Source organism: Microtus pennsylvanicus, chromosome 13 (genome assembly GCF_037038515.1).
Source record: "Microtus pennsylvanicus isolate mMicPen1 chromosome 13, mMicPen1.hap1, whole genome shotgun sequence".
In the NCBI taxonomy this organism is placed as follows: Eukaryota; Metazoa; Chordata; class Mammalia; order Rodentia; family Cricetidae; genus Microtus; species Microtus pennsylvanicus.
This window is the reverse complement of record NC_134591.1, coordinates 4,813,690-4,828,545: the sequence shown is the minus strand read 5'-3', so window position 1 is coordinate 4,828,545 and position 14,856 is coordinate 4,813,690. Positions and strand designations below refer to the sequence as shown.

Below are 14,856 nucleotides of genomic sequence, written 5' to 3'. Positions count from 1 at the left end.
TTTCTGGAAATAATTGTAAAGGCCAAAGGCTCAGTCACCTGGAGTGATTAGACACTTGTGAGGACAGGAGCTACATCATTGATCGTATAACATTTTTGGGAGCCCTAGAAAAAGGTGGTGTACACCAGAGACCCTTGTTAAGATGGAATGGGTAAGAATCTCCCGTAATTCTAGATAAATGGTTGTAGGCCAGCAGCTTCCGGCTGCACAAGCCATAGAAATGCTTGTGTTGGCATACTAGTACTTTAGAAAGTATAAATTTGTTGCCAATATTCAAAACAAAGAGGGGGAATATTTCAACATTAACAAAACTCCAGATTTATTACACACACACACATGAAAATGTGGCCACATGATGCCATATTTCCACATTGCTGTGTTTGGCTAGAATCAAACCCAATGTGGAAAAAGTTTTTAAAAAACAATGTCAGTGGGGCATGGGAGGAGGCTAGTTGGATGATTCCAGGGCAACGCGCTTGCTGTAAGAAACTGACAACCCAAGTTCAATCTTCAAAGCCTGTATTAAGGTGGAAGGAGAGAACAAAGTTCACAACATTGTTTTCTACTTTCACAAACACATGTTGACACATGCCACACACATACATCATACAAATTTTTATGATGACAATGATGTTTTTCATACTTCCTCTAATTACTAGCATTTCCTACAGCAAATCCAATGCCAAGCTAGAGGCATTTCCATCTATCATTGACTGTGAATCACCTCACTTTTTCAATTAGAGGAAGAGTCTGCCAGACTTCTGTCTCTGAAGAGCCTATGGTATTTGTGACAAGGATTATTGAAACAGAAAAGAGCCCTAAAAGAAGAAAATCATAGTCCTGTTCTTCATAGAAGTTAAAATATGCTCATGAATGGAACTCATAAGACTATGATTCCAATTAAGTTTAAAGATAAGTACCACTAATGAATACTGATAAATACCTAAACGCTGGTTGTCTTGGTGATAGAGACATTACTTTGCCAGGGGAAATGATGGTCTCATGGCTATCTGAAAAGTTTCATATTTTGATATAGTAGTGGTTTCATGAACTTAACAAGCCTTGTGCTTGATAGAAGCATCCGACTTCACATCAAGAAAAACGAAGGTACTTTCACTGCACTAAGTTTTCGTCTATGTTGGGCAGATACATGAGAATCTGTTGCATTTTTTGCAATATTTTGAGCTTCTGAACTGTCTAGTAAACAGTCCAGATTTCAAAATTAATATGATTCTGTGTGTAAAGTAACATAGATAACAATACGTTCACCTAGCACCCCCATCCATCCCACCTACCTGGTTCTATGTGGTTTTGAACTTTGAGCACATGACCAATGCCTAGATCTCATTTCAATAATAGGAAAATTGTAGCCTAGAAAAACAGTAACATTTGTCCTAGAACATGAAACAGAAGGGTATGGTACCAAGTTGTATTAGTTGTTTTTCTCTTGTCTGTGACAAGATGCCTAACTGAAGTAAACTAAAGGGACTATTTACTGTTTACTATTGCAGACGGGCTGCAAGAGATGCAGAGGATCACAAGTGCATGTATCATTTCAACTTGGTAGTCAGGGAAGGGCACTGAGAAACCTTGACATCCTACAAAAGCGTATTTACACCGGAGATATGGGTAAATGCCGAATATCAGAGCTCATTTGTCTCTGGGTGCATGAGTGTACACATGCCTCCAAATCTTCTTATTAAGGGTTTGCTAGCACATCCCTTGCAGGAAATCAATAAACTCCTTGCCTTTGTTGTTATTCTTTATTCCATTGGGGCTTCAGGGGTGGTTAAATAAATCGGGTGAGGGCCTTCTCTGAGATTTCATTTTCTCCCCCAAAACAACAGAAGTCTAAATCCATATACTTCATAGGGATGCATATGAATGAGCGAGGTGGGAGGCTGTGAGTGGGTATATGCAGTAGAGGATGGGAATGCATACATGGGGACACAGCAGGTATGCATCAAATGTCAGCTCTGGTCTATCATACTCTTGCCCTAAAGCAAAGGTGGCAGAGCGACATTTCTCACCATCATCCTCACTTTAGGGAATGGAGTCATTTCTTAGAAGAGCCACCCAAAGCCTCCCTGGGCCTGAAAATGCCTGCACCAGTCTTCTTTCTGAAACTTTCACTGCTCAGGGCCCAGGAACAGCAGAGGCCAGCTTTGCTGGCTGATTCCTGAAAGCCATCAATCTATGCCCTTCGCCCCCTCCCTTTCCCTACATATTTTTTTTCATGTATAATGAAGCCTCCAGAGACTGACAGACATCTGAAACTCGTTACGGCTCTCTTGGTAGTCCAGCATCAATAAAAGAAGGCAAACGAGAGGAGAGGGTGGAGACTGTGACCGGCAAGTTGGTGGGCAAGTCAAGGAGGGGTAGTTACTGAGCTTCCAAATCCCAGGATTTACTTCACTATGAATTACAACTCAATTGAATGCTTTAGTGCCAAGATGTCAGAGAGGAAAAGATAGGAGCTGAGCCAAGCCAAGAAGACCTTTGGTACTAACATGACAAGGATGTCTCTAGTATGGGGTGATGCTCCTCTGTTTAAAGGGGGCATGTGGGAGGTAGTAGGGGGGGAGAGGTGAGAGATACTACCAATCTGAAGTCCTAAATGGTAGGTCATGCTTCCTTGCTATGTGACTTTGAACTGTTTCTCAGACTACAATCCTCGTTTTCTCTAGCCTAGACTCAGGGGTTTAGGCTGACTGGGAAGTCTTACATGCAAACAGGCTCTACAACTAATGTTGCCTGTGTTCAGCTAAGTCATACACACTGGGGCATTAGGGAGAATCCCTTTATTGATTTGGCTAAGAATGGGTAATATGGCAGAGGAGGAGCCTGAGATTAGGGAATAAGAAAACATATATATATATATATATATATATATATATATATATATATATATGAATGAGAGAGAGAGAGAGAGAGAGAGAGAGAGAGAGAGAGAGAGAGAGAGAGAGAGAAACTGGGGTGAGGCAAGTGTAGGAGGAAAGGCTGAACCTGATGAAAGAGATGGCAAAAGAGATAGAAACAGTGTTTAAAAGCAGAAACGAGATTAAAGGAAACTAAATGGTAAAGACGAAATGTAAAGGCAGAGAAGGGAGGAGCAGAGAAAGAGGCAGGGGAAGGAGGGAAGGTGGACACTGGCGCTTGGCACTGGAGGGGCCGGGCCGAGTCCCCATGCCTAGAGTGCTGAGTAAGCCCTTGAAGAAACTATCCCTTCAGCTCATTTAAGAAACAGTACACCTTGTATCAGGTTCTACCAAGCTATCTGGATCTCCATCTGCAGGAGGCAGACAGAATCCCAGGCAGCAAGGCTACTGGATAGAGATACAGCTGAGACTTCCCTGCTCACCCTCTGCTCCTGTTTCCCCATTTGCTTCTTCAAGATGAAGAGTCAGTGCTCAAATGGACCCATGAAAACCTCAAAACTGTGCTCTCTTGGAATATGAGAGTGGGGTCCCAAATAATCTTTGTAGCCCTCAACTGGTCAGGTCACATGAAAAACCAATGGCTACCCTCAAGGTCAACTTGGCAGTGATACCACTCAGGGACATCTACCATCATCTGGCCACAAGCCAGACACCCTGTCCCAGTATCATGGGAGGCTTAGAGTAGCATCAGGTCCGATCTCTCTGGGACACCTGAGATAGCAGTATCCATGAGTACAGACTATGGGCTAAGGTTCAAGTCATTCTGTATGCAGAGCTCCAGGTGCCTGAATACTGTGTGCACTCCATAAACATCAGGCAGCGCTAGTTCGCTGTCCTCAATATCCCATTTTTATTGCGTTCCACTGAGGAAATAACGCATGGAGAAAGATGGAAGAGACTGAGGCAGCATAAAGTACAATTACATGGAAGGTGATAGAGATGAAAAAGAGCCCTGTCCTGCGGAGTACGGGCTACACAGGCAGACACTAGACACTAGGCTGGAACCCAGCTCTGTGCCCTCAACCTATGTGCGCTGGCCTCATTTTCCCTACTAGTATTCTAGGCACTTATTGAGGAAAACTTGTTGAGAAAAAGATATAAGGTTTTAAGAAAGAAACTGATGAGGTGTACTAAATAAACTAGTACCAGTGTACTAGTAAAAAACTGTTGTGAAAAAGTCCCCCATAAAATAGATGTGATTGAATGAGGTCTGATCCACAGAGGAGGATGGACTTGAGTGGAGGCCAGCCACAGAGCTGAGCAATGGCGGTTCCTTTTTCCTTAGCCTCAAGCAGGTGGCCCTAGTCACTCACCTCTACTCGTGGAGGGTTCATCCAGTGGGGAATGTCACGCGCCGTCACATTCACTGGCAGGATGATGGACTCGCTGTTGTGATCCAGGCACGAGGTGGCACACTCTGACCCTGAGAGGAAGCACAAGATGAACTAACGGCTAAGCCATATCTCCAAACACAGGTGGCCAACATGCCTAGGGCAGAGAATGCTTTTTGCAACTCCATTTTTCCAACATTCAATACCTCCTCCAGCCACATTGTCAATCTCCTCACCACCTAAAATCTTGATGCATAGAACTGACCTGTACTTAATACTATCTGCCCTATCTCCCTGAGTTGTCGCAAATTTTCTTTCTATGACTAAATCCTATCAGCTTGTCAAGGACCAGCTCAAATGCCCCATGCTATCTACCCTCACTTCTGGTAAAGCACACTCTTTACAAATGCCTACTACATTGAGTAACACTGCTGGACACTGGTGATCTCACCCCAGTGTTGCTCCCTGCCATGTTAGTGGTACTCTAGGAAAGATACTCCACTGTTGGTTCATAGCCCCGCATGCAGCACTGAGAAAGTTCTGTGAATCTGGCCTAGAGAGAACTGAATGATGCAGCTGCATGGTCTTACACCCCATGCTTCTCCTGGTGAATGTTTAGCCCTGTGTGCTCTGCATCTTTCCACTTTCCTTCTACTAGCAAGCCACTAATGATGCCCAGATCTTAGCACGAGTGCCACTTGCTCAAAGACAATCAAGCCATTCACAGGCTTTCAATGGCATTTGTCCTCTTACCACCTACCATTTGCCTAGTGATTACATTATCAGTGGCTTTCTTCTTTCTTAGGTTGTCACTCAGGAAGGCCATCCCTGGCCTTGTTCCCCCTTCTATCTATGTCTGGAGCCTGTAACTTTACATAGCAGACTGTAGGCAATCAAAGAATAAGTTGTGTGAACCTAGTGAAAGAAACCGTGAAGAAATGATTGCATCAACTAGCAAGGAGAGGATTGAGTGAGTACATGGGAAAATGGTGGGTGAAGGAGTGTCACAGACATGTGGTGAGGAATAGGTAGCTGTTGAGCACCTTATGATGGAGGAAACAAGGCAGACTGGATGAGGGAGTGTGGAAAGGATGATCCAGACAGGTGACAAGATAATGAGGGAATCAAGCCAGAAGTCGGTGGAGAGAGGATGATCAGTGAGGCCATTTACAGCCACAGTAGGCCTTAGTGTGGAGGTTTCTAAAGACTTTCTGGCTAGGGATGCGTGAGTTGGCTATAATTTGCCCCATCAGTCTATGCTTTACCTCCATACACTCAGGTCTCCTAAAAATTAAGCCTGTTTCATGGTATGTCCCCTTGACTCCAGCCAGTTAGAATTTGACCAGGTCCAAAGAGGTCATTCTTCTGTCATGGTGTTCAAATTTTGAATATCATTCATGTGGAAAGAGTGAGCCAAATCTTTCTAGTAAGAATCCTTTCCAATGAGCTGTTCTAAACATCCATTTCAAGATACATCCATGTATACACACACGTGCACACATCACACACACACACACACACACACACACACACACACACACACACAGAGCTTATCCCGTGCCCTTCTAGTTACCATATCATATAATCCTTAGTCTAAAAGATGCACGAATTTAAGCAAGGGGCAACTGGGGCTACAGATTTAAAGTCGTTCTCAGAATAGTTTCACCATAATCTAGGCGCACTGAGTCCAGAAGGACAGATGTTCTTCTTCTTGCCAGGTGACTTCCTTATGTCATTCTAATTTCCTGAGAATCCACCACCATAGCAATATGGGTGTTATCACATGCATTTCATAGGCTGGGGAGTCAAGAGACACAGAGGCCATCTTTCTAAGCTTAAAATGCAGAGCTTCTCACTTTCAGGACCAGTGATGAGTAAGCTATAGCCACAAAGGGAGAAAACAGAAAGGTTGCAATGGAGAGGTGAAGAATCCAGTGGAGAACCACATGAAAAACAAGAAATGAAGACACAGAAGATTTTTGTTTTTAAAGAAAGATGACTAATGAGAAGAAGGGGACAGATGCCACTAAGCTGTAAGAAAGATTCTGTGGCACACCCTAAGTTATCATGAGACCGACTCTAAAGGAGTTTTGAGGGCACAAAGATGAAATAAAGCTGTAATGAAAAAAAGTTGCCTTGGAAAAAGAAAAGATGTTTCATCTGGGTAATAGACAAAGGCAGAGTGTCCCCAGAGAGGAGGAACAAAGCATGACGGGAAAAGGAAAAACTGGTTGTTCTCTGACATTGTCTCTCTCTCTCTCTCTCTCCCTCCTTCCGTTTCTCCTGTCCTTTCTCGCTGGCCCCTCTCCCACGCCAGGCTTTGGCGCTCAGGAGAAGGCTGCAGTGTCGTGACATATGGGCCACAGCTGGCATCGTCACAGGCTTGTGAGTTCACCCGGCACTTGCCTCTCCCTCCCAGGAAGGAAGTGACTGCCCCTGGAACTCATGGCAGCTACATAGGCTTCCACGTCACCAGAGTGACTGCTAGTGGGTCTTCAGCCACAAATTTGGCACCTACGTTGCCTTCATACAAGGTTTCTAACCAAACCTCTCTCCATAGAGAAAGGGGATTCCTGGGTAGGATTCTTTCTGGAATTAGATGACAGCCACTGGAAAGCAAGGAACAGAAGAGAAGAAACTCGCCCCCTTCTTTCTCTGTCTCTGTCAGTGTCCTCATGTTCCTCCTTTCTCTCTCTGCTTTTCCATAAGAGGCCCTCACTCACTGACTGACCATCCTGGATTACTACATCCAGAGGATCAGCATCCAAAGTACCATGGGAAAAGGACTTAAAGGGACAGGAGACAGTACAGTACTGGTAACACAGAAATTTCTTTTGCTTCCTTATTTGGCTGTATAAAAGCCCCCACTGGGTGAATGACTATCACCATACACCTTTTCTCTATCTATAGACTGTTCTCAGGCAGAAGTGTGCAGAGACAAGCTCAGTCAGAGGAAATAATGGAGAAAAGGAAGGTTTGGCCTTGTGATACGGCAGCCAGTGTTGCAAACCATGGAGACACTCACCCCAACTGTCTAGAATGATTATGTATTAGACCCAGAAAGCCCTGAATTTCTCCGCAATTCTCCTGGTCAGGGTCCTTTGGTAGTTCTCTAAGATCTTGATCAGAGGAGAGTGACCATGTGCCTCGCCATCTTTCACCACTGGCAGGAGCTAGCGCCACAAACAATGTGCTGGCACTGGCTCTAAGTTCAGATGACAACAAATTCTACTATCTTTTTTTCTGTGTTTTCGTCTTCAAAAAGAAGTGACATCCCCTAGGCCCCTTCTCTGTCAGCCATAGGCCTTGCTTGTGAATGTGCAGTGACAAGGCTCAGCATGCCTAGCCTAGTAAAGGACTTGCTGCCGACTTGCTTACCCGAACTTCTGTGCTAGACAACCCTGGAAATCCTCCAATAAATCATACTGGCCCTGAGGAAGGACGTCCAGTTCCCTAGAGGGTTCAGTGCAGTCAATTAGGGAATCATCTCAAGAGGTCAGCATCATTGCCCTTATATTAGGTCAGGTTCTATGTGTTCTGAGTTTCCCCGGAGGCAGCGGTGCACCTGATAATAAATGAGTCTGTCCCAGAGCCCGGGTTCTACTAAGCAAACCCCAGGCCATTATTCACTGTAAGCATTAATAACAATAACAAGCTGGCTGAAAACACACACACACACACACACACACACACACACACACATTGAAAATGCCATTTATCCTCCAGAGGCAACCAGGATGCTGAGGAAAGAGGTGTGGCTTTCAAATCGGTCAAACCTCAGGACTTGGGGTGAATTCCACTGTCCATTTGAGGTTTTATTCTCTCATCTCTAATGTTTGTTAAAAGGATCATTCCTGATGCCCTTTTGGGGACCAGAGTTTGACCAGTACCGGGTGCTCTTGGGTGATGCACAGGTTACGTTTTTTAAATTCATAATGAAAACACCACTCTGCATTGTATATGGAGTCATACTTCCTGCTCATTGATCACTTGGTTTCAGTTTCTCCTCCCTAGACTACCTGACGAGGTCTAGCAAATCTGTGAGATGCACCCTTTCCCCTGGGCACTCTGTGTTCTCCTTGGTAACCGAGAGCCTTTCTGTGCACATCCTGTCACCATATGGTGTCACCATATAGACAATCTGGATCCCTACTCTTGAGTTCCTTGGTGGGAGGACGGAGTCTCCTTCATCCTTCCCTGTCTCCCTCACAGACACAGGTTCCCTACGGATATACGCAGGATGGACGGACACACATGCCACTGTTTCCCCAGCACACTCATCTTACCTATGGCATAGCCATCAGGACACTGCAATTTGAGGTTACTGTTGAGCTGGTTTGGAGCCAAGCACTGGCCTTGCATCTCTCTGCAGACATGGAAGGAGCCGCTCCAGGTGCCATCTTTGCGGCAGTGAATGATGTTGCTCCCACGGCCCTGACAACCAGAGAAACATACTTAGGATGTGACCGGCTGCAGCTGCTCAAAGGACATGCCTCTCAGAAGGAAAGATGAAACGATTTGTCATTTCCCCACAGCTTTAACAAGTGTTCCAAAGTAACTTGTTACCAATAGCTGAATCTCAGGCATCTTGAAATGAGTATTACTCGTATTTTTAGATCGAGAGACTTCCTCTGGTCTTCCCAGACTGTCTAACTCCCAGGTCTCCTAATTCTTAGCTTATGGTTGATGGGAAATTCCAATTGGAATAATTATGACTGAGAATTGTTTTATGACTACTGTTGTTTCTATTGAGAAGTTGGGAACCCAGAAGCTAATCTACTGATACAGACAGTAAGATGTAGTGGTGGGCATGGGGTCATAAAAAGGAAGCTACAAATGAGCCACATTTTCCTTCTTTGTAGACAATGAGAAAGCAGCCTGGGTGAGAAGCTTTCTCTTCCAAGGAACTTCCAGCACCAATGGAGCCTACAGGTTCAGAGGGGGTCATATGTATCGCTATTCTGAGTTCTTTCACCTAAGAAAGGGGTTCTTCCTCAGCCTTCTGTAAGCAAGTATATAGGCCTTTCTCTAAGCCCCACTCAGTATCCAAGACTGTATCAGACCAGAGGTTGGATGGGGCTCAGAGAAGACAGAAAGGGAAGGGAAGTTCATTTCCAGAAGAGAGAAGTTCATGTGCAGAGGCAAGCCAGGGCAGTGAGCGTGGCCAAGGCAGGTGTGACTCTGTTCTGTGGCCTGAGGGGGGAGTAACGGAGAGCAGAGTGCAGGAGGCATGGGTCTTTGATGTCAGCTCTGACTATGGGAGGTAGGTGGATAACTATCATCCCCCTTAAGGAAACAAGAGGCTCTGCAGGGAACCAGATACTCCCCGGCTCATCCCTGCATCCTGAATGCTTTTTATTAATGTAGGCCACTCAGTCTATCCCTTTACTCTCTGTAGTTATTTTTGTTCACTCAAGACTTGTTGATTAATGAAAGATGGGATGAATATGGAGAAGACGTTTTTAAGTAAACAGGAAATAAATGAATAAATATCCAGAAAAATAAAACGCATAAATGAGTAAACAAATGAATGAGGGCATAAACAGTGAGTGTCTGTGAGAGAAAATGTGAAAGGACTGATATAGGCTGAGCTGCCTCATCTTAAAATAAAAAAAAAAAAACAGCTGCATGGAGTCAGAACTGAGAAGAAAGTGGGGTCTCTCATGAGGTCTCTCCCCAGCCAGCAGAAGGTGGGCACTATTGCAAGAGAACCCCCTTACCCATGGGAGAATATGGCCCATCTGAGCTTGCAGTTATGGGGAAACTTTAAGAGGCTTGGTGTGGGTTTGTGGCACGCTTCTGCAGCTTCCTAGGAGTCTAGAGAACTTGGACTCCCCCTCTTGGAGCCCCAAGCTCTAAGCCCCATGATCCTGCTGGGTCCACAGGGGAGTAGGAAATTGACCCCAATTTCCTGGATCCTTGGCCTGGGACTATAATGCATTTGGCCTCCAGCCTCACAAGGCATGCAGATGTCAGCACTACAAGGGCCAGAATTGGCTGAGAAGCAAGGTTTGCAGCAGAGGGTGTATTAGAGCTAACTGGAATCTACTCCAGAAATTTCAAGTCGTGGAGGCCTCACTGTGGAAGGTGGGAACATAAGGTACTGGTCTTACTTTCTCAAGATTTCCCCTCTCTCTCCTTCTCCTCATTTGTTCATCTGGCACTTTCTGTGGCTAAATCTGCCTTTAAAATATGGCAGCCACCTGCTAAGACACTTTAGCCTTCAAAGCAAGGCAAGCATGTGGGCTAGCACTCCAGAGCTTCCACGTGGATCTCGGACATTTCTAGCCCCAGCTCTTGCTGTATGTGTGTCCTTCACTCTACTCAAGTAAACCAGGCCAGACCCTGCCCTCCTCCCCAGCTTGCCTTGCCTTGCACTTTTGTGCCGTTCTCTCTGAATGCAGCCTCTCTGGAACTTCTGGATACTCAGCACTTGCTGACCAACTGACAGTGGGGATATCCTTGCTAACTGTGCTGACTAATTTGAGAATAGAAGAGCCAATGTAGTTGAGTATCAAATCTGAGAATACTACTCTGTGGGTGTTATCAGGGAACCAGACCAACTGAGTATGTTTGATTCCAAATACACAAGACATGACCTTATCTGCTAAAGAAAAGATCCACCAAGAGGACTGTGCATCCTTCACCAAAACTGCCTTCCTCTCTGTGCTGATAATAGAAGCCATATCACACTCTCTTTAGAACCCCCATCTCTTTAGCCAAGAAACCCACACAGTTAATGGTGTTTACAGCTAACTATAGTATTGAAACCTCCATCATGTTCGATGTTCTAAGGAATCATTTTAACTACTGAATAGAAGAGAAACCATATCCCATGTCAAATCTGGAAACTGATGTTCGCTCCAGGAAAGAAATAGTGATGGATGCTATAGTTACAGTTACAACTACACCGGTGCAAATGTCAGTTCTAGAATATCCCAGCTCTGGGACCTGGGAGAGTCTCTTTGTGTGTCTGTGCCTCAGTTTCTTCAACTCCTAAGTGTGCATGGATCTACTGCCTAATGGGTCATCATGACAACCAAGTGGTCAATTTATGTAAGTTCTTAAGACCTGACACACATGTACAGAGCTATGCCTTAGCCACGGTTCCTAACTTCCCTGTTGCACTCAGTGTCTCTAGGGAACTTTCCACAATGCAGCAGCCAGAATGAGGAGGCAGTGAGTAAGAGTGGCAGAGATGCCAGGTCCCAGCCCTTGACTGTGAACCTTTGTGCCTTCTTCATGGTTGAAGGAGGACATAAAGACACGGGGGAGAGAGAAAACGGGCAGAAAAAAAAAAACAAGCCACATCATGACAGAGGGTTCTGATTACAACAAAGCCAGGCCCAGCCAGGTGCAAGAGGACAGGATGATCATCAGCTATGGACTTGTGGATCTACCATGTCCTAATTGAATAACAATTAAGGCAAAAAAAAACCTTCCATGTCTGCATATATAGAGTAGAACAGAAACGCTCAGTGCATTTATGTGAATCCATCAACATGAAGCAACCATTCAGGGTTGATGAGCAGTTCCAGGTATGAGGATGCGTTGAAAAAAATGGCTTGTGCTCTTACTTGGTTTAAGACCTGATTCTGACATTAACTAGTGTGGCTCTCCTTGCCAGATGTCAGTGGAGTTAAGTGGACTGCAGTGAAGGTCTCTGAACATCTTCCAGGCTCTAATGGCATGTGTGTCCCTCTCCTTCCTCGTGGTCTCAAGGCAGCCCTAGTGCTTGATGCACAGTTATCCTTGAAGCAAGACACTAGGCATACCTGCTCTGTCTGCACCCATGGGGTTATGCAGCATCCATGGCAGAGCCCATATGGGCTGGACCAGCTTCATGCTTTCATGGCAGAAAGGACTGCACAGTCACCCTCTGTCTCCCCTGCAAGCGACTGGGAGTATTGCTGGTTCTACTATTCACCTCCTCCTGATGAGTTCTGGAAACCCATTATTAGATGCACCATTTGGCCCATGAAACACAGCCTTTTGTCCTGTTGTGTTTCAAGTGTCTACCATAGACCTGGTCCTCTCCAAAGACTGGCCACGCCTCTGATCACTTGCAACACTCCTACAGAGTTTGTCACTATGTCCTGGGACTAAGTTGTCTCTTCACATCCAGGGCCTTCTATGTCTCATTAAATTTAGAGAGGATTGGTATCTTTCACCAGCTGTCTGGGCAGCATACCTCAGGCTCTACCCCCAGCCTACCCTAGAGATATCTGGAAACAGTGAACGCACATGACTGAATAGTCTCAATCCCACCGAAAAGCTCAGAGCTCTAGGCAAAGACTTAGTTAAACTTCACAGGCCTTTTGTTCTGCATCTGGAAAGTGGAAAGACAAGTTTTTTTTTTTTTTTGAGGGTTTGCTTTATGTTACTAGAATGAAAGAGAGCCTGTGACACCAACCTGGCGTCCATAAAATCCTCACATTAAAAAGCAAAGTTATGATTATTTAGACCTTCCTCCTTGGTTTTACTGGGGCAGGAACACTATAAATGTCAGAGCTGAAATGTACAATATGGAAGCATGAGTGACTATTTACATTTCAATATGAACTATGGAGCTGGCCATGATGTAGCAGGCCGAAAACCCCAACACTGAGGAGGACAAAGAGAAACGGTTATCAGTTCAAGGGAGGCCTGTATGGGATGCACAGTAAAACCATATCAAAAATAGGTAAGTAAAATAATTTGTTTGAGAAAAGATCTCTTGTTTCATGTGGCCAAAGCTTGTCCCAGTTCAGGCGTGGCCTTGAACTTCTAATTTTCCTGCCTCCACCACCTACTTGTATGGATTAATGACATACGAATTTTACATTTTTAAAAAATATGTAAAACCAAGTATAATATTTAACTACTTGGACACTGTAACCAGAGATTTCGGAGACACATGGTTGGAGACACGGGACACATGAGGTATATTTTCATCGTAACAGAAAGTTCTAGAAGGACTAGAGGATTGTTTATTCTACAGGTTCATTTGGGTAGCATTCAAGGTTTCCATGTAGCTTGTATGGATCCTCACACTGGAAAAATGCCGCTTTTGAGATGTCGGGGAGCTGGCCAGCAGAAAGCTGTCTTTCCAGCTGTTGGCTTTGTTTCTAAGCTCTACGGAAAGTCACATCCAGCATGAGAGATCTCCTCTACTGTCATGACCATAAAAGCAGATTAGTCTGTTTGTACCTTCATCGGGACTACCACTTACTGTGGCATAGACCTGTGCTCCGCACAAGTCCAGGTGTACCCAAGTCTGTTCCCTGCTACCACCAATAAACTGCGAGGCAGGCTGTGTTATTTCTTTATAAGTCACATACAGGGAACCTATAAACTGAAGCTTGAAGGGTTAATCAACTTGTCCCTTTGTTTAGGGGTGGATAGTGACATCAGCATTTGAATCTAGATCTAGCAAGCATCCTACTGGTTCCCTTGGAAGAATCAATGAAGTGGAATTGTTTTAGATTCTGCCAGTAGTAGCAGAGGAGGAGTGTGTGACTCTCCCCTAGAGTAGCCTCTCCCCTTCTCTGCCAGGATCTGGAACTTGTTTGGAAAGCTAAGACTCTTTACTCCATAGAAGCTGTGGGATTCAAGAAGTGTGGGCCTTGCGCTCCTGCTGTGTTTACAGGCAGCAAGAGGGAATCTGAGGTGAACACTGGTGTTGGCTCTCAGGCCCTTGGTCTGAGGGTAGAGGAAATTCATTCTTAGAACAAACTAGAAACGTCAATTGTGTTAAGAGCCCATTTGGCACACACCCCCTCATTCTTTGAGCTGACAAACCATACCCTGCTCCTTCGAGTCTAGCCTCTCCACCCACTGCCAAACAGCAACAGTCCAGTCTTCTGATGAATTTACATTTCCCTCTCCTTTAAACACAAACTGCCCATGAAAGCTACTTGGCAGACTGCAGGCAGACTCGGTTTCAGTTTGATAACATGGCCATGGCCAGAATATTATTTGGCTCAGGAAAAACTGTTAGCAAGAGTTTTATGTGAGGGAGCGAAAGGGAAGTTGATCAGCCTGTAAGAGGCATGGTAATCAGGGTCCTCGCTGTTCCAGGACTCCTGCTTCTTAGGTGTTGGAGGATGGGCATAATTCCCAGGAGTGACCACCAGCACCCCAGAGTATCCACAGACAGCTGTGAATCATGTATGAGATTCAGGACTTGGAGGCAATACCTACAAAACTCAGCGTATCCAAAGAAGGGACACCAGGTCCCAAATCTGTCACTTCCTAGGGACCTACTAGGTGTCTGGCACTGTACTAAGTGCTAAAGGCATAGGGACATTGAAAGAGGCCGTAGAAGACTCACAGCCCTGGTGAAACCAACAGTAAATAAGTCAGAAAATTAGAATGGGTGACTGCTGCTATAAGCAGGCAATCTGAGAGAAGTCAGCTGAGTCCTGGAGTGGAAGAAACTTGCACAAAGAGCTGTAGGAGGAGGGAATTCCTAGTCAGAAGTGGGGAGGACAAGGAGGAGTCAGGCATCTGAACCAAAATGATGGAAATACTTAAGATAGAAACACAGAGAGGGTAGGGGACCTGAATTTTCCTGGGGGTGAGTCTGAAATTCTGCCTAATAGGGT

At 45.1% G+C, this 14,856-nt stretch overlaps 1 protein-coding gene across 1 annotated transcript in view; it reads right to left on the bottom strand.

The window, feature by feature from the left end:
• Positions 1 to 14,856, bottom strand: part of Pappa (pappalysin 1) — a 237,896-nt gene that overhangs the window by 26,811 nt on the left and 196,229 nt on the right. Inside the window, exons 18-19 of the mRNA XM_075945577.1 lie at positions 8,557 to 8,704; positions 4,253 to 4,362 (exon numbers count right to left, since the gene is read on the bottom strand). Of these exons, the coding sequence (XP_075801692.1) occupies positions 4,253 to 4,362; positions 8,557 to 8,704 (258 nt within the window). The remainder of the gene's footprint in view (positions 1 to 4,252; positions 4,363 to 8,556; positions 8,705 to 14,856) is intronic.